Source organism: Callithrix jacchus, chromosome 18 (genome assembly GCF_049354715.1).
Source record: "Callithrix jacchus isolate 240 chromosome 18, calJac240_pri, whole genome shotgun sequence".
NCBI classification, from domain to species: Eukaryota; Metazoa; Chordata; class Mammalia; order Primates; family Cebidae; genus Callithrix; species Callithrix jacchus.
Window position 1 is genome coordinate 29,254,290 of NC_133519.1, and position 18,386 is coordinate 29,272,675.

Genomic DNA, 18,386 nt, shown 5'->3' on the forward strand with positions numbered 1-18,386 from the left:
TACCTTCCAATAGAGTGGCCTCTTGGGTTACATTTGGGCAGTGAACTGAATGAAGTGAAGGAACATGCCATGTGAACCCTTGGGCATTCTAAAGAGAAGGTACAGCAAAGGTAAAGGTCTCTTCAAGGATCTGCAAAAAGTCCTGCAAACTTGTTTGGTTGGAGTGCAAAAATCAGGTACCCAATAATTGATTTGTATTAAATGCTTTAAATACTATGATTAAATTCTTACTAATGTTTCCTAGTTTTAAACTTACTTTGTCTTTTTTTATTTTTTAGGAAGATGTTGACCTTCAAAAGGTTGCATTCCTCCTGCACAAACAGTGGACTTTATATAGTTTAACTCCTTTATATAAATTCTCCTATAGTAATCTCAAAGAGTATTCTAGACTTCTGAATGCTTTTATTGTTGCTGAAAAGCAAAAAGGGCTTGCTGTGGAAGTGGGAGAAGACTTCAACATCAAAGTGATTTTTTCTACTCTCCTAGGAATCAAGGGAACACAAAGGGACCCTGAAGCATTCCTTGTCCAGGTATAGTACGAAAACAATACTTGCTTCCTAGGGGAAAAGAATCTACATTTTCTTTGTTTGGAATTGTTGTGGTATTTTCTTCTGTTTTAAAAATTTTAAGTTTGTGATTTATAATGTATTTTGGGTCTTGATTGAATAAATAATAATTAGATCTAATCAACTTAAATGTTTTCATATATATGTAGTTTGTGTACAAAATCATGTTTATTTTTTAAAAACAGGAAATACATAAAAGTACAAAAAAGTTAAAAATTATAGTTTAACATTTTGGTATATATGTTTGGTTATCTGTATATATATAGTCTTGAAATTGGGGTTGTATTGTCCATACTTTTGCATTATGACATTTTTACTAATATTGTAGACAATTACTCATATATTAGAAATTCTATATTTTTGTGGTTTTTACTAGGATTAAATTTTTAGAAGTAGAATTTTAGTATGAAAATATATAGTGTATAATTAAATATTGTGATATTTCATGCCAGGTTACTCTCAGAGATGTAATATTTTAAGGCCCGGGTGCAGTGCAGTGGCTCACTCCTGTAATACCAGCACTTTGGGAGGCCAGGGCGGGCAGATCACCCGAGCCTAGGAGTTCAGCACCAGCCTGGGCAACATGACAAGACCCCATCTCTACAAAAAATACAATAAATAAATAAATCTGGTTTCTTCATCAATCAAGATAGTTCTCTTATATACTACTTATAAGAAGGAATATAAAATGTTGCATTTCTTTCTTTTTTTTGAGACAGGGTCTCACTTTGTTACCCAAGCTGGAGTGCAGTGGCACAATCTTGGTTTACTGCAACCTCCTGGGCTCAAGTGATCCTTCCACCTTAGCCTTCCAAGTAGCTGGGACTACAGGTGCATGTCACTACAGTTGGGTAAATTTTGTATTTTTTTTTAGACAGGGTCTCGCCATGTTGCCCAGGTTGGTCTCCAACTTCTGGGCTCAAGTGATGCACCCTCCCCGGCCTCCCAAAGTGCTGGGATTACAGGCATAAACCACCGCACTCAGCCTCAGATTTATTTTGTTTATTATTCATGCCTGCTGCTTCTGTTTCTTTTGAGCTAACTAATTTTAATACTAGATAAGGAAATTAAGTTCTCACACAGTTGAAAAGGACTGACTGACTGTTTGTATAGATCAGGGGTCAGTAAACCATGGCCTGTAGGCCAAATCTGACCTGCTGCTTGTTTTTGTAAATAAGGTTTTATTGGAACATAGCCCCTTTTATTTATTTATATATTGTCTGTGGCTGCTTTTGTGCTATACCAGCCGAGATGAGAAGTTGCAACAGAGACTGTATTGCCAGCAAAGTCTGAAATGCTTACTGTCTGGCCCTTTACAGAAAAAAATTGCTGACCCCGATATAGGTCATGATATTGGCAAAGATTTCAAGATGTTCTAGGATTAGGTTTAGCCTAAGTAAGAGTGAATTAAACAAGTTAGTGGTATTCTGTCTTTTTTTTTAATTCGTAGAGGTAAGCTGTCCAAGGCTGGTATGATGCTTGATGAAATCATTAATAAATCTAGGCTCTTTCTTCTCCTTGGTGCATGGCTTTCATCCTAAAAGTTACCTTATGGTCTAACATAAGATGTCTCCAGCAGCTCTAAACATTATATTCAAGTTCCTGGCAGGAAGTAGGAGAAAGATGGGAGGACAAACAGAATCTGATGCAGAGTAAATCTTGCTGAGACCCAATAATTTCTGTTTATATCTTAGTTGGAAGGGAGGCTAGAAAAGAATTTTTTTCAGTGGGTACTCTGCCAACTTAAGAATTTTTTTGAGACAAGTTCTCACTCTGTCACGCAGGTTGGAGTGCAGTAGCACTATCTTGGCTCATTGCAACCTCTGCTTCCTGGGCACAAGCAGTCCTCCTACCTCAGCCTCCCCTACGAAGTAGCTGGGACTACAGGCATGTGCTACCATGGCAGGCTAATTTTTATATTTTTGTAGAGACAGGGTTTCACCATGTTGCCCAGGCCGGTCTCAAACTCCTGAGCTCAAGTGATCCACTTGTCTCTGCCTCCCAAAGTTCTGGGATTGCAGGCGTGAGCCATCTTGCCCAGCTGTAAAGGGACTATTTTATTGTGAAAGGACAAATGAATACTTGAGAGACAATTAGCAGTTTTTATCAAGCGAATCAGCAGATGCACAGGGAAGTTTGTGACTTGCATGTCATCAGTCAAGCATATACCCATGTGAGGATTAGAAATGACCTCTTGAATTCCTGGTATAGTGTTCTAATAGTTTTCAAATTAAATCTCATTTCTTGATAGGGTTACAGGACTCTTAGGTCATGAAAGTGTGATAAACATATCTAAGCTTCTGGGTACTTGAGAGTCTTTGAAAATTTCTTGAACAAGAAGGAGAAATATGGTAAAAGTAACTGTGTAAATGATCATATCTGAAGGGCTACTATACAAAGCTGTGATCTTAACCTTGGTTTGCTTAATGCTTTAACAGACTTCTGTGAGTATCTGGAAGGCATGTTTGTTGTGTAACTTAAAATTTAAAGTTTGAGAGGTTAGACAATCAGCTAAAAATGTAATCAAAGATCCTAAATGATCTGCATGGATTGTCCAATGAGCCAAATCAAAAGAGATTAAAATTTTAGTAGGAATAAGTTTGCTGCCTCAGTATAAGTTGGGAGAGATTTACCTATAACAGCAAATATGAATATACACGGCTAGTTTATATAAAGCTGTCAACTAAAAACCAGAAAACTGCAATCTGCAATTACATTAACAGGAGTATAATCTAGGTTAAAGGTGGTGGTTTAGCCTTTAAAAAAGGGTCTTGCACTCAGACCTTTTTCCCCCTCCTACCTGAATCAGACCTATTTAAAGTAATGATGTTTACTTACGAATGATTCCTATACAGAATAATTTCAGAGAATAGTGGCTAGAATAGCAAGAGAATGTGAAAGCATGTCATAGGCGGAATGGTTGAAGAAACTGGAAATGTTCAACTTAGTACTATATATGATAGGGACCATCAAATACTTGAAGGACTTTTCCTGTAGAAGAGAGATTAGATTTGATTATATTCTACATGCCCAAAAGGAAGAAAGCAGGACCAGTGGGTAGAAACCACAGGGTCTAACATATAAAAGAACATTTTAAGTTGATAGTTCTGCCTTAGGAAATATTGAAGTATTCCTCAATGAAAGAATTCAAACACTTTGGATTTTGTGACCTTTTACAGTTCTTTCTAAAGTTGAGGGTTTTTGTTTGTTTGTTTCAGGATACTGTATCTGGTTATGCCATATTGGTAGCTCTTACTTTGCATTTTGATTACACCAAGATCTTATATCATGTTTCCACTGTATAAGAATATTGGGGGTCGGGCATGGTGGCTCATGCCTGTAATCCTACCACTTTGGAAGGCCGAGGCAGGCAGATCACCTGAGGTCGGAGGTTCAGGATCAGCCTGGCCAACATGGTGAAACCCTGTCTCTACTGAAAATACAAAATTTAGCTGGGTGTGGTGGTACATGCCTGTAATCCCAGCTATTCAGGAAGCTGAGACTGGAAAATCACTTGAACCCAGGAGGTGGAGGTTTCAGTGAGCCGAGATCATGCCACTGCACTCCAGCCTGCGTGACAGAGTGAGACTCCATCTCAAAAAAAAAAGGCCAGTTATTTTGATAAGCCCTTTTAATCATTGGGGAGACTATCCTCTCTCTGTTTTTTTGCAAGTCTTACATTGGGTTGTCTTATTTTTAATGATCTAATTTTGAGAATATGTAATTTAGAAGTAAATATTCTTTTGAATTTAAGGAACCTGTTTACTTTCTTTTGTAGATTCTGTCAAAATCTCAATTGCCATCTGAGAATAGAGAAAGTAAAGTGCTGTGGACTGGCTGGTTCTGCTGTATATTTGGAGATAGTCTTCTGGAGACTGTTTCAGAAGATTTCACCTGTCTGCCCTTATTCCTTGCAAATGGAACAGAGTCTAACACAGCCATAATTGGAACTTGGTTTCAGAAAACTTTTGACTGTTATTTCAGTCCTTTAGCAATCAATGCATTTAATCTTTCCTGGATGGCTGCCATGTGGACTGCATGCAAAATGGACCATTATGTGGCTACTACTGAATTTCTGTGGTCTGTACCCTGTAGCCCTCAAAGTCTGGACATTTCTTATGCAATACATCCAGAGGATGCAAAAGCTTTATGGGACAGTGTCCACAAAACACCTGGGGAGGTTACCCAGGAAGAAGTTGACTTATTCATGGACTGCCTTTATTCACATTTCCATAGGCATTTCAAAATTCATTTATCAGCCACAAGATTGGTTCGTGTTTCAACATCTGTAGCTTCAGCACATACTGATGGAAAAATAAAGGTTAGTTTGAACAATCTAGTTAAGTAATTTTTCCTTATTGCATGGTTTTAAAAATGTATGATGATTGTATTGTCCACATTGAAGAAACATTTGAATGTATTCAAGACAATAGAGAGCCTTTATCTTATGCTTTATGGTTTACCAAAGTCTTTACCTTCCAGATATAGCCTTATAATGGAAGGACACTATATGCTGTGTGCTTCAGCCTTTGGTAATAATATGAATTATTATTTTGTGGTAACTTTGAACCTTTCAAAATTGTTTCTGGTGAAATTTTGAAATAATGATCAGAGTAACAGAGAATGTTGTATGTTAGATCAAAAAAAAAAAAAAAAACATAGCCAGAAACACAGAACTAAAATGTCATCTTTATATTCTAGGCTTTTCTATCCTCATTGGGAAAGAAATAGTAGAGACATTGTTTTATTCTCTACAAAGTCATTTCTGATAAGAAGTATCAGAAATAAACTGAGAATTGGCTTCTGAAATATATTAAAATATATAGTCACAATATACATTCAGTAAATGTTTTGTGATCTTGTCACTGTACTAAGAGTCTAACAGACCTTAAATTCTAATCTTTAGAGCAACCTGTAGTTAGGTGTTTTTTTGTGGGGTTTTTTTTTTTTTTTATTGAGACAGTCTTATTCCATCAGTAGTGGTGTGATCTCGGTTCATTGCAATGTCTGCCTCACCCTCCTGAGTAGCTGGGACTACAAGCATGAGCCACCACACCTGGCTAATTTTTGTATTTTTACTTCATTTTTATTTATTTATTTTTTGAGACAGTCTCATTCCGTCACCAGGCGCCAGGCTGGAGTGCAGTGGCCCAATCTCGGCTCACTGCAACCTCCACCTCCCGTGTTCAAGCAATTTTCCTGCCTCAGCTTCCTGAGTAGCTGGGACTACAGGTATGTGCCACCATACCCAGCTAAGTTTTGTATTTTTAGTAGAGACGGGGTTTCACCATGTTGGCCAGGTTGGTCTCGATCTCTTGACCTCGTGATCCACCCGCCTTGGCCTCCCTAAATGTTGGAATTACAGGCATGAGCCACTGCACCCGGCCTACTATTTTTATTTACTTTTTTTGAAGTGGAGTCTCTCTCTGTCACTCAGGCTGGAGTTCAGTGGTGCAATCTCAGTTCACTGCAATCTCCGCCTCCTGAGTTCAAGTGATTCTCCTGCCTCAGCCTCTCAAGTAGCTGGGACTACAGGTACCTGCCACCTGCCCTGCTAACTCTTGTATTTTTAGTAGAGACAAGGTTTCACCATGTTGGCCAGGCTGGTCTCGAGCTCCGACCTCAACTGATCCACTTGCCTTGGCCTCCCCAAATGCTGGGATTACAGGCGTAAGCCACCATGCCTGGTTAGCTAGATGGTTTTTTTTTCTTTTTTTCCTTTGAGATGAAGTCTTGCTCTGTTGCACAGGCTGGTGTGCAGTGGCACGATCTTGGCTCACTCCCAGGTTCAAGCAATTCTTCTGCCTCAGCCTTCCAAATAGCTGGGATTATAGGCACCCACCAGCAGGCCTAGCTAATCTTTGTATTTTTAGTAGAGCTGAGGTTTCGCCATGTTGGCCAGGCTGGTCTCAAACTCCTGACCTCATGATCTACCCACTTTGACCTCCCAAAGTGCTGGATTACAGGCATGAGCTGCTGCACCCAGCCAGTTAGGTGTTTTAATCCATATATATATATTTTTTTTTTTTTATTTTTTTTAATCCATATTTTAACACAAGGAAACTGAGGCCAAGATAGGTTTAAATGACAAACAAGATAGCTTAGAAGAGGAAGAATCAAGATTTGAACTCTTATCGCTTAGATCCAAGAAGTCAATACTGTGTCTTTAAGCACTATATTCATGCTTTTCAAACTGGAGGTCACAGTGCAACAGTCGGTTGGGAAATAATTTTGATGGGAAGAGACCAACATTAAAAAACGAAAAAGGAAAGAAATAGAAAATATAAAAATGAGGGGTTTGTTTTTTGTTTTAAAGACAGAGTCTTACTCTTTCACCCAGTCTGGAATGCAGTAGCATGATTATAGCTCACTATAACCTTGAATTCCTGGGCTCAAGTGATCCTCCTGCCTTAGCCTTGTGAGCAGCTGAGACTATAGGTGTATAGCACTACAGCTGGCTATTTTTTAATTTTTAAAATTTTTTGTAGCAATGAGGTCTCCCTTTTTTGCCCAGACTGGTCTTGAACTCCTGGGCTCAAGTGATCTTCCTGCCTTGGCCTTTTAAAGTGCTGGGATTGTAGGGATGATCCATTGTGTCTGGCCAAAAATAATGAGTGTATTGCATGTGGTGAACTTAATGAATTAAATTCAGAAACTAGACCAGTATTCATTGATTATTCAAATATCAATCTCCTTTGTTATAATTAACACTATTCTAACTTTAAATGTCTTCTTTTTCTTTTTCAGATTCTGTGTCATAAATACCTTATTGGAGTGTTAGCATATTTGACAGAACTGGCAATTTTTCAAATTGAGTGAGGCCTTATGTGGACTATAAGTTATAGATTATATACTCTTTTCTTATTGATTACTTGCCTAATTGCTATGCTGAAAGAGACTGCAGGAGAAATAGGCATCTATCTCTGCATCTGTTTTCTCCACCATGCCTTTGGAGTTGCCAAGATGGAAGCCAAGAAGGATCTAGAAGAACAAAGAATATGGTAGTAGATGAGCCACAGTCAGGTGCCCATATTGTAATCATGATGATCTGGCATGCCACTCTCAAAAAGCTGAGTTGTTAATTTCTTGTCATTTTTAAATATGTCTATATAGGCTGGGCTTGGTGGCTTACACCTGTAATTCCAGCACTTTGGTAGGCTGAGGTGGGTGGATCATTTGATGTCAGGAGTTTGAGACTAGCCTGGCCAACATGGTGAAAATCTCTACTGAAAATACAAAAATTAGCTGGGTGTGGTGGTGCATGCCTATAATCCCAGCTACTGGGGCGGCTGAGGCAGGAGAATTGTTTGAACCCTGGAGACAGAGGCTGCAGTAAGCCAAGATTGTGCCACTGCACTCCTGCCTGGGCAACAGAGTGAGATTCTGCCTCAAAAAATATATATAAATAAATAAATACAGTGTTTATTATGTTTAAATGCTTAGGATTCAAATGAGATATATCTAATGGATATTTCTGATTTGGGTCTTTAAAAACCTTTAAAAAGCATTTTAAACTTGCATTCAGAAAGAACTGTCTTCTAAAGACATTTTCCTAGCCAGTTCCCTGCAAAGAACTGGCAATCAAAATATCCTCAAAAGGGAACTAAAGATTAATATACACATTGTTTTAGCCACTAACATGCTTCTGTTTTAAATACAGTTCAACTCCTGTTGCAATGTTGAATTAAATGTTTATTTTAAAATGAAGCAATGTGCTTATTAATGTCTCGATGACATCTTTTAATTAATATCTCAGTAGTGGAAATTGGTAGGCATTTTCTATTAACACAGAGGGTACAGACTAACAGTAACATAGAATCATATGAATTACAGAGTTGAAAGCCACCTGTGAGCCTCTTTTGAGGTCAGAGATTATTTAACCTTCATGTCCCAGTTTAGCATAATGCTTGATAAATATCTGCAGATTAAATCAGTTTTAATCAATTATTTCTTTTTACATATGAAAACTCTGAGATTGAGCAACTTAAGATGCTTGCCCATGATGTTTTATCTAAATCTCCTCTTTTTACTTACTGAGCATAAGATTTTCTTTTACATTAGAAACAATTTTTTAAAAATCTTGAATGAAAATAACTTTAATAGGCTGTCATTCTCAAAAAAGGAAAGATTACTGGAAGGGGATATTATTTCAGATATACTAGGAGCAGCAGAGGTAATGGGGAAAGCATGGGCTTTGGAGTCAGACATTCATCCATTTAACTAATGTTAAACTCCTACCATGTGCTTAGAATTGTATTGGGTAATAGGAATATAGCAGTGAAGAATTGAAAGAAAGATCTCTGTTCTGAGGAAATTATATTCTAGTGAAGTAAGGCAAAAGATAAATAATTTCAGATGGAGACAAATGCTATGAAGAAAGTAAGGCAGTGCAATATGAAAAAGGGTGACTGGAGTGGGGCTTACTTTCCATACAGTAGTCAAAGAAGGTCTGTCTGAGGAAGTGACCTTTGAACTGAGTCCTGAATGATGAGATGGAACTAGCCATGTGAAGATCTGAAGAACAGCATGCTAGGCAGGAGAAACATTGAGATAGGTAAGAGTTTGGCTGCTCTGAGGAACAAAGGAAGTTTTTTTGGCCAGAGCATAGTGAGTAAGGGTGTATGGCATAGTATGAGATGAAACTGAATAGGCTGTGCGACAAAGACTTCTTCCATGGCATAATATCTCCCAGTTTTTGGCCAGGACACCTAGCTGGCCAGAATAAAGATGATATTTTCCAGCCTTCCTTGTAGGTAGGTATAGTCATATGAATAAGTTCTGATCCATGGGTTACAAATTGAAGTAGAGTTTCCAGGAATCTTACCTAAAATGAAAAACAGCTGGCATGTACCTTTTACTCCTTTTCTTACTTTTCCCTTCTTCCAACTTTGCTTCCTGGAATATTGATATTATGACTAGTACTATAGCTATTCTCTTAGGTCATGGGGATGAGGAGCAAGTCCTAGGGATGACAGAGCATGGCTTGCGAGGAGCTTGTGCCCTGAGGTTTTCTTGAAGGCAAACTCCAGAGACAGTCTTCCTCTAGACTTACTTGTCAGAGAAACAAACGTCTATCCTGTTTTAGCTATTGTCATTTTGGGTCTTTCTTGGTCGTAGTCAAACCTAATCCTAACTATATGGAGGCAAGAGCTACATCATCTAAGTTTTTTTTTTTTTTTTTTTTTTTTAGACGGAGTTTTGCTCCCGTTACCTAGTCTGGAGTGCAATGGCATGATCTTGGCTCACTGGAACCTCCACCTCCCGGGTTCAGGCAATTCTCCTGTCTCAGCCTCTTGAGTAGCTGGGATTACAGGCACGCGCCACCATGCCCAGCTAATTTTTTGTATTTTTAGTAGAGACGGGGTTTCACCATGTTGACCAGGATGGTCTCAATCTCTTGACCTCGTGATCCACCCGCCTCGGCCTCACAAAGTGCTGGGATTACAGGCTTGAGCCACCGCGCCCTGCATCATCTAAGTTTTTAGAGTGTGAAGAGACTGGATTTTATTCTAAATGCAGTGGGAAGCCACTTAAGAGAGTAATATGCAATTAGTATTCTATAGGATTTTATAAGATATGAGGGAGAATGGGTATAGGTAGACAAGAGTGGAAGAAGGAAAACAGTTAAAAGCTTATTGCAAATAATATAACCCTAATGGAGAAGAAGTTAGCAATATTGAACAAAATTATGTGTGCAGTCACTTTTTGATTAGCAATTCAACTTCTAGGATTCTGTCCCAAAAATTCACTGGCAAAAAAATACGAAATGAAGCATGTATAAGCTTACTTATTATAATAGTATTTGTAATAGCAAGACTAAAAACAACTCAAATGCTCATCAGGCCTAGTATAGCTGCAAAATGAATTACTACTATGCAACTATAAACAGGATTGGGGAAGATATCTCTTTACTCTCATGGTATGATCTCCAGGATATGTTGTTACGTGAAAGAGCAATATATGTGGACAGAGTGTAGAGTATGCCACTTTTTATGAAAGGAATGAGAGAGATATGAGTGTGTATTTCCTTATGCTTTCAAAAAACAATGTAAGGATAAACCACAAACTTATAAATGTATTTACTTATAGGGAGAAGGAAGGAACAGGGTAGAGGGGACAGGAATGAAAAGTTAATTTACCTGAATGTTCCTTTTTGATAGTTTAGAACCATGTGTTTTATATTAATTATGAAACTAAATTAGAAGAAAAGTAAAAAACAAAGCAATCCTTAACAATTAAAACAAATGAGCCTAACTATATTAGCTCATGGCATAATCACACAAATTTTTTTTGTTCTTTTTTGAGACAGGGTCTTGCTCTGTCCCCCAGGCTGGAGTGCAGTGGCACAATCACAGTTCACTGCAGCCTTGACCTTCCTGGCTCAAGCATCCTCCAACCTCAGCCTTCCAAGTAGCTGAGACCACAGGCATATTGCCACCATGCCTGGCTAATTTTTTAATTTTTGTAGAGATGGGGTCTCCCTATGTTGTTCAGGTTGGTCTCAAACTCCTGGGTTCAAACAGTCCTCCTGCCTTGGCCTCCCAAAGTGCAGGGATTACAGGCATGAGCCACTGCACTCAGCCCACACAAAATTTTTTCCGTATCTTTTAAATTTGATTTAATTAATTTATTTTTTGAGACAGGGTCTGGCTCTGTGGCCCAGGCTGGAGTGCAGTAGCACAATCTCATCTCACTGCAGCCTCCGCCTCCTGGGCTCAAACCATCCTCCCTCTTCAGCTTCCCAAGTAGCTGGGACTACATGTGCCTGCCACCATGCCCAGCTAATTTTTTCTGTTTTTGGTAGAGATGGGGTTTCACTATATTGTCCAGGCTGGTCTTGAACTGCTCCCATCTCAGCCAAGGCTCAAACAATCCTTCTTCCTTGGCCTTTCAAAATGCTAGGATTATAGGTTTGAGCCACCACACCTCACCTTTATTTTAGAGATGGGATCTTGCTGTCTTGCTTAGGCTGGTCTCGAACTCTTGGCTCAAGTGATCCTCTCACCTCAGCTTCCTGAGTAGCTGGGACTACAGGCATATGCCTCTACATCTGGCCTTTTTTTTAAAAAAAAAAAATTTAATTTTTTTTTTAGAGTTGGGGCCTTCTTGTGTTGCCCAGGTTAGTCTTTAACTCCTGGGCTCAAGTGATCTTCCCGTCTTGGCCTCCCAAAGTGCTGGGATTGCAGGCATGAGCCACTGCACTGGCCTGGAGTATCTTTAAATTTGTGGTATTTTGGTTATATATTCTAGCAGGCTCCATCCTAGAAAAAGAAGAGCAGTAAATAAATTTTAAATCACATTCAGTTGTTGTCTATTATTATTTTGGAACTATTTATAATAAGGTAAAGTATATGTAATTATTCAGATTTTCAGTGTAGGCCAGGCCTGGTGGCTCATGCCTGTAATTCCAGCACTTTGGGAGGCTGAGGTGGGTGGATCATCTGAGGTCAGAAGTTTGAGACCACTTTGGGCAACATGGCAAAACCCTGTCTCTACAAAAAATCTGCCAGGCATGGTGCCACGTGCGTGTAGTCCCAGCTACTTGAGGTGGTAGGATCACTTGAGCCTGGGAGGTGGAGGTTGCAGTGTACCAAGATTGTGCCACTGCACTCCAGCCTGGGTGACATTAAAAAAAATTTTTTTTTCAGCATAAAAAATACACAATTATAAAATCAAGTGAGTAAAAACTGTAATATTACATTTAATTGGGAATATCAGAATTAATTCTTAAAGTGCAAAAGTTATTTCATGAAGTGTAATCGATGAATTTTTTTTTCTTTTATTGCTTGTACTTTTAGTGTTGAATCTAAGAAGCCATTGCTTAACCTGAGGTCCTAAAGGTTTACTCTTTTCTCCTTAGGATTTTCTAATTTTAGCTCTTAAATTTAGGTCTGTCGTTTTGAGTTAAATTTTGTGTATGGTGTGAAGTAGGGGGTCCAAATTCATCTTTTTGCATGTGGATATTAATTTGCTTCAGCACCATTTGTTGAACAGACTTTTTTTCCTATTGAATTGTCACTTTTTTCAAAAACCAATATTTCACGAATGTTTGGGTTTATTTCTGGACTTTATTTCATTGATTTACTTGTCACTTCTTATGCCAGTACAATACTATCTCAATTACTATAGCTTTGTAGTGAGTTTTGAAATCAGGAAGTGTGAGACCTTCAACTTCGTGCTTTTTTCCAAGGTTGTTTGGCTGAGTTTTTTTGCATTTCCATTAGAATTTTAGGATCAGCTTGTCAATCTTTGCAAAAAAAAAAAAAAAAAAAAACTAGCTGGGATTTTGATAATGATTGTGTTGAATCCATAGAGCAATTTTGGGGAGTGTTGCCGTCATCTTCTAATCTATGAGCAGGATGTTTTTACATTTATTTAATCTTCTTTAAATATTTTATTATTTTAGATCTATTGAGAATGGAATCATTTTTCTAATTTCATTTTCAAATTGTTGCTAGCATATAGAAATACAAGTGATTTTGTATATTGTTCTTGTATCCTGTGACTTTGCTGAACTTGTTTTAGTAGTTTTTTTTCACTGATTTCTTTAGGATTTTTTTACATATAAGATTAATATCTGTGAATAAAGACAGTTTTCTTAATTTTTAATCTTTTTTTTCTTTCTTCCTTTTTTTTTTTTTTGCCAAATTGCCTTGGCTAGAATCTCCAGTACAATGGTGAATAGAAGTGGTAAGAATGTACATTTTAGTCTTGTTTTTAGTGGGAAAGCATCGTATCTTTTACCATTAAATATGTTGACTGTAGGTTTTCTCATAGATGTCTTTTATCAAGAATGATCCTTTCTAGTCCTAGTTTGTTGAGGGGTTTTATTATAATAGGCTTACTTTGTCAGAATTTTTTTTCTGCATCTATGATTTAGTTTTCTTTTGCTAAAAAACACATAGCTTTGTTTACTGGAGATGCCTGGAAGTAGTAAAAAGCGGTTAACAATGAACATTTTTAATACAAAGATGATGTTCTATAAGTATTTCCCACTAAAAGGAGCTAGAACTTCTTGAGGAAGGGCTCAGATTTGGGAAATGTATAAAAATATCTTTCATATATCAGAAAGCAAGATAACTTATAAAAAGTTGTGTCAAAAGGATAGGAGCCAAAATGTAGGGGGACCCTACTTGCCAAAGGTGAGACAATTCAAATATCAAAAGGAAAAAGTCCAATTGATTAAATATATAAAAATTTCTTTACATCAAAATATTAAAGTAAAAAATAATTTATGAGCTCATACTAATACTAAACAGAATTTTAGAAACTGGTGAGTTACCTTTGGAGGTTGCTGCAGATTCAAGTTCTGAAAACTGGTAAAGGGGAGAAGCAAACATTTTCTGCTTTCTAGTTTAAATTGTATTTCAAGATAATCAAACAGCTGATCAGGACAAGTTTTTAAAGATATATTTCAGCTGATAAATGCAAAGGAATGATAGAGAAGGCATAATTCATAACTCAGTGAAATAATAGATGTAAGAATCAATCAGTATCTGCTAAAACCCTTAGGTGAAAGATTGATGGAGTATTTTATAATGGAGCTAGCTGATAACACCCAAAGCCACTGCCCACTCTTAGTATCTCTAAACATGGGTTGTCTAGGTATCACGTATGTTATGACTGATGCTATAGAGCAACTATGAAGTATTTCTAACAGCCTCTTAATGTATCTTCATAGAGAAATATGTTTATATCTGTTGCAGTGCAGATACACACACACAAATAGAAACTATAGAAAAATTTCTAAAATGAAAGGGCGAAGGAACCAAATAGAAATTTGACCAAGTGAACAAAAGAAGGGACAGAAAAAAGAAAACTTCGAAGGATAATAGTAAAAAATTAAGTGGTAATTAGGGGAATTTTAACATTGACTGGGTATTAGATGATGTTAAGAAATGTTAATTTTATCAAGTGTGGATAATGTTAGAGTTAGACCTTATCTGTTAAATATTCAAATATGGGTGAAATACAGTCTTGCGTCACTTAACAATAGGGGTATGTTCTGAGAAATATGTCCTTAGGTGATTTCATCTTTGTATAAACATCATGGAGTGTACTTACATAAATCTAGATGGTACAGCCTACAACATACTTAGGCTATATGGGACAGCCTATTGTTCCGAGGCTACGAACTTGTACAGCATATTACTTACTGTACTGAATACTATAGGCAATACAATGGTAAGGATTTGTGTATCTAGACAAATCTAAACATAGAAAAAGTTCTGTAAAAATACAGTATTATAATCTTATGAGAGCACTGTCATATATGTGGTTTGCCAATGACCAAAACATTATGAATGAAGTGCATGACTTTAAGGTGATGCCTGGGATCTGCTTTAAAATACTCCAGGGGTGATGGAGAGGAGAAGCAAGAGTGGGAAGAGATAGATAAAACAAGATTTGCAAAATCCGATAATTTTTGAAGCTGGATGGTTGATACATGGAGGTTCAAGGGTTTCTTATATTCTTTTATGTATTTGCATTTCCTAGAGTGTGAAAGATGAGAGAAAAGCACCCAAGACAAAAACTAGAGTCCTTTTAAGCCTAATTTTAGAAGTGACATACCATTCCCCCTCCGCTTTTTAATAGTTTATTTCTTAGAGCAGTTTTAGGTTCACAACAAAATTCAGGGGAAGGCTACAGAGATTTCCTATATACCATTTTTTTCTACACATGCATAGTCTCACCCATTATCAGTGTTCCCCTCCAGAGTTCCTAGCATCGCTATTAGGCACACAGACCAGACCAACCCTGGTGCATTTTGGGACAGGGTTACACAAGGATGTGAATACCAGAATGCAGGGATCACTGGGGGCCTCTTAGAGCCTGACCACACCTTTGCAGAACTTGCTAGAATTAAGCATTAAAAGAAAGCTAAGAGAGAAAACCTCTGGCATATGATATCCTTATGATGATACCTGCTTCTCCAGTCTTATTTCTGGACATTGGCTTTTTTGTACTTTATTCTCCTGAAAGTAGACTGCTTTGATTTCCCTGAACAGCCCATACTGTCTCACTGCCTTCCTTTTGTATATCTTGCATATGCTGCTCTGCCTGGAATATCCTTTCCACTCTTGTCTACTTAGCAAAACTATGACTGTCTTTCAAACCTTTTCAGGCATAACTTCTTTTCTAATAATTCTTACAATCCACATCAGGGCAAACTATTGAATCGCTTCTGTCGGGCTATGTAAATAATTAGATAATTGCATGTTTTATACTGCAATGCATTATGTGAAACATGTACCTTATTACCTGAAATTTGGTGGGTTTTTTTTTTTTAGAAAGGCAGACTGCCACATGCAGCAACTCATTTGGAATGTCCGGAGTCTCGGAAGCATGACTACCATGTTCTCTTAAAAATGGACCTTGAGAGCTTGTTTGGAGGTTCTAGCAGGGGAGTGCAGCTACTGGTATACCCTTGACTGAAGGACCGGTCTTCCTCTATTGGGAATAGTTGTCCTCTTCCACCGAGTGCATAGCTTTAAGAGGGATGCACATGGAGTGGTGAGAAAGGGGACACCTGCCTAGCTAGCAAGATCAGCTGAATCAACCCTGGCGATCAATAGGGTGATGGATGTCACAGGTCGCCCTCATATCTGGTTGGCTTTTGAGACAGGATCTTGCTCTGTCAACGAAGCTGTAGTGCAGTGGTGTAATCATGGCTCACTGCAGCCTGGACCTTCCTGGGCCAAGTAATCCCAACATACCCAGCTAATTTTTACACACACACACACACACACACACACACACACACACACACATTTGTAGAGACAGGGTCTCTGTGTCTAAATTGGTCTTGAATTCCTGGGTTAAAGCAATTCTCCTGCCTGGCCCTCAAAGTGCTGGGGGATTATATTAATAGGTATGAGTCACCGCTCTAGGCTGATGATAGGAGTTTTAAATTCCTTTACTCTGTTTCTCCCTCTCCACTTTCTTTCCTTGCAATTCAGCTTTTGGAGAAGCTGAGTTATTTGTCTTGTAAAATTTTGCACTTTTGGACTCTGATCATTGAATTGCTATGAAGTTAACACATTCCTGTGTTCCTTTGTATTTCCTATAAACTGAAGATTTAGAGCAGCAGTTCTCAAACATTTTTGCCTTGAGATCCCTTTAAAGTCTCACAAACTTGAGGACACAAAGAGCTTCTGTTTGCATGCATTATATCTAGTGATTTGCCATATTAGAAATTAAAATTTGAGAAATTAAAAAAATTAGTACATCAAAAATAAACCTATTTACATGCTTTTTTGGTTCACTGCAGCCTCCGAATCCCAGGTTCAAGCAATTCTCCTGCCTTAGCCTCCCAAGTAGCTGACATTATGGGTGTGCACCACCACGCCCAGCTAATTTTTGTATATTTAATAGAGATAGGGTTTCACCATGCTGGCCAGGCTGGTCTCAAAACTCCTGACCTCAAGTGATCTGCCCGCCTCAGCCTCTCAAGGTGATGGGATTACAGTCATGAGCCACTGTGCCTGCCCCAGGCTATCATTTTTAAAACAAAATTTTTTTTCACAAGCAAAAAATTTAGTGATGTGTGTTTTAAAACATTTTATGTACAACTCTTTAATTTCTGGCTTATGAGAAGGAAATTGAGTTCTTATCTGCTTCTGTAATCTTTTGCAATATATTATTTTGGTTGAAGTATATAAAGAAAATACAGCTTACACAAATATGAAATTGGAAGGGGCAGGAGGATTTTAATAGCCTTTCTAATAATTATGGATATTTTTCTTGATATTACATCAAAACTTGACAAGTGATTGCTGAAATCTAAAACCATATCAATGCACCTTTCATATTGTTCCCATAAAATCTGTTGGTCTATCTTGTGCTTTGGAGACATCTTAACCTGTGCATTAATCATTTAGAAAAACTGATGCCATGAGTTAGGCAGATCTTCCACATGTTGACACACTTCACTATGCAATAAAAAGGCATTCATTAATGTCATCACCAATTTCATCATAAAAGTTTTTAAGTAGCTGTCAAGTTCATAGTTGACACAACTCTCTCAAAATTGTAATTTTCTGTTGAATATGGTTGACAATAAGTAGTCAGTTGTGTTCCTTGAAATGATAGCCTCAGTTTGTTCATTTTAGAGAAAATGTCTGCCCAACACCCAAGTCTGAATGACCTTAATTTGTGTGTCAGTCTTTTTTCCAAAAAGTAGGTATTTCAGCTTGCATCTTAAAACAGTCTCAAAAGATTTTCTTGGGACAACCTTTGTATTTTTGGTTTGCAGCAGTGTTTTATGCATACTTCCCATTTTGTCAAATAAAATATTGAAAAAAGATATATGTCCACAGGTTGAGATTTAGTGAATTAATAATTTTTGTTGCTTCTTCAAGGACATTCTTAAGCAAATTAAAAAAAATAATAATCCAGGCGAGGCATGGTGGCTCACACCTGTAATCCCAGCACCTTTGAGAGGCTGAGGTGGGCAGATCACTTGAGGTCAGGAGGAGTTTGAGACCAGCCTGGCCAGCATGGTGAAACCTTGTCTCTAAGAAAAATACAAAAATTAGGCAGGCATGGAAGTGGGCACCTGTAATCAGTCCTAGCTACTTGGGAGGCTGAGGCAGGAGAACTGCTTGAACCCAGGAGGTATAGGGTGCAGTGAGCCAAGATCTCACCATTGCACTCAAGCCTGGGTGACAGAGCGACACTCTTGTGTCAAATTAAAACAACGACAACCAAAAAAACGCACAAAAAAAATCCTGCAAGTCTGTGGTGGTGAATACTATGCTAGTTGTACAGTTTGGTGCCACTGCCTTAATTTATGCTAAGACACCAGCAGTTTTACCCACC

At 37.9% G+C, this 18,386-nt stretch overlaps 1 protein-coding gene across 6 annotated transcripts in view; it reads left to right on the top strand.

Annotated features, from left to right (window-relative positions):
- The window catches only part of CENPL (centromere protein L), a 29,953-nt gene extending 21,680 nt beyond the window's left edge, over positions 1–8,273 (top strand). For all 6 annotated transcript variants that reach the window (XM_078356278.1, XM_078356275.1, XM_078356273.1 and 3 more), the window contains 3 exons: positions 279–530; positions 4,345–4,887; positions 7,314–8,273. In XM_078356278.1, coding sequence (XP_078212404.1) covers positions 279–530; positions 4,345–4,887; positions 7,314–7,385 — 867 coding nt within the window. In that variant the 3' untranslated portion in view covers positions 7,386–8,273. The remainder of the gene's footprint in view (positions 1–278; positions 531–4,344; positions 4,888–7,313) is intronic.
- Positions 8,274–18,386: the final 10,113 nt, after the last annotated feature.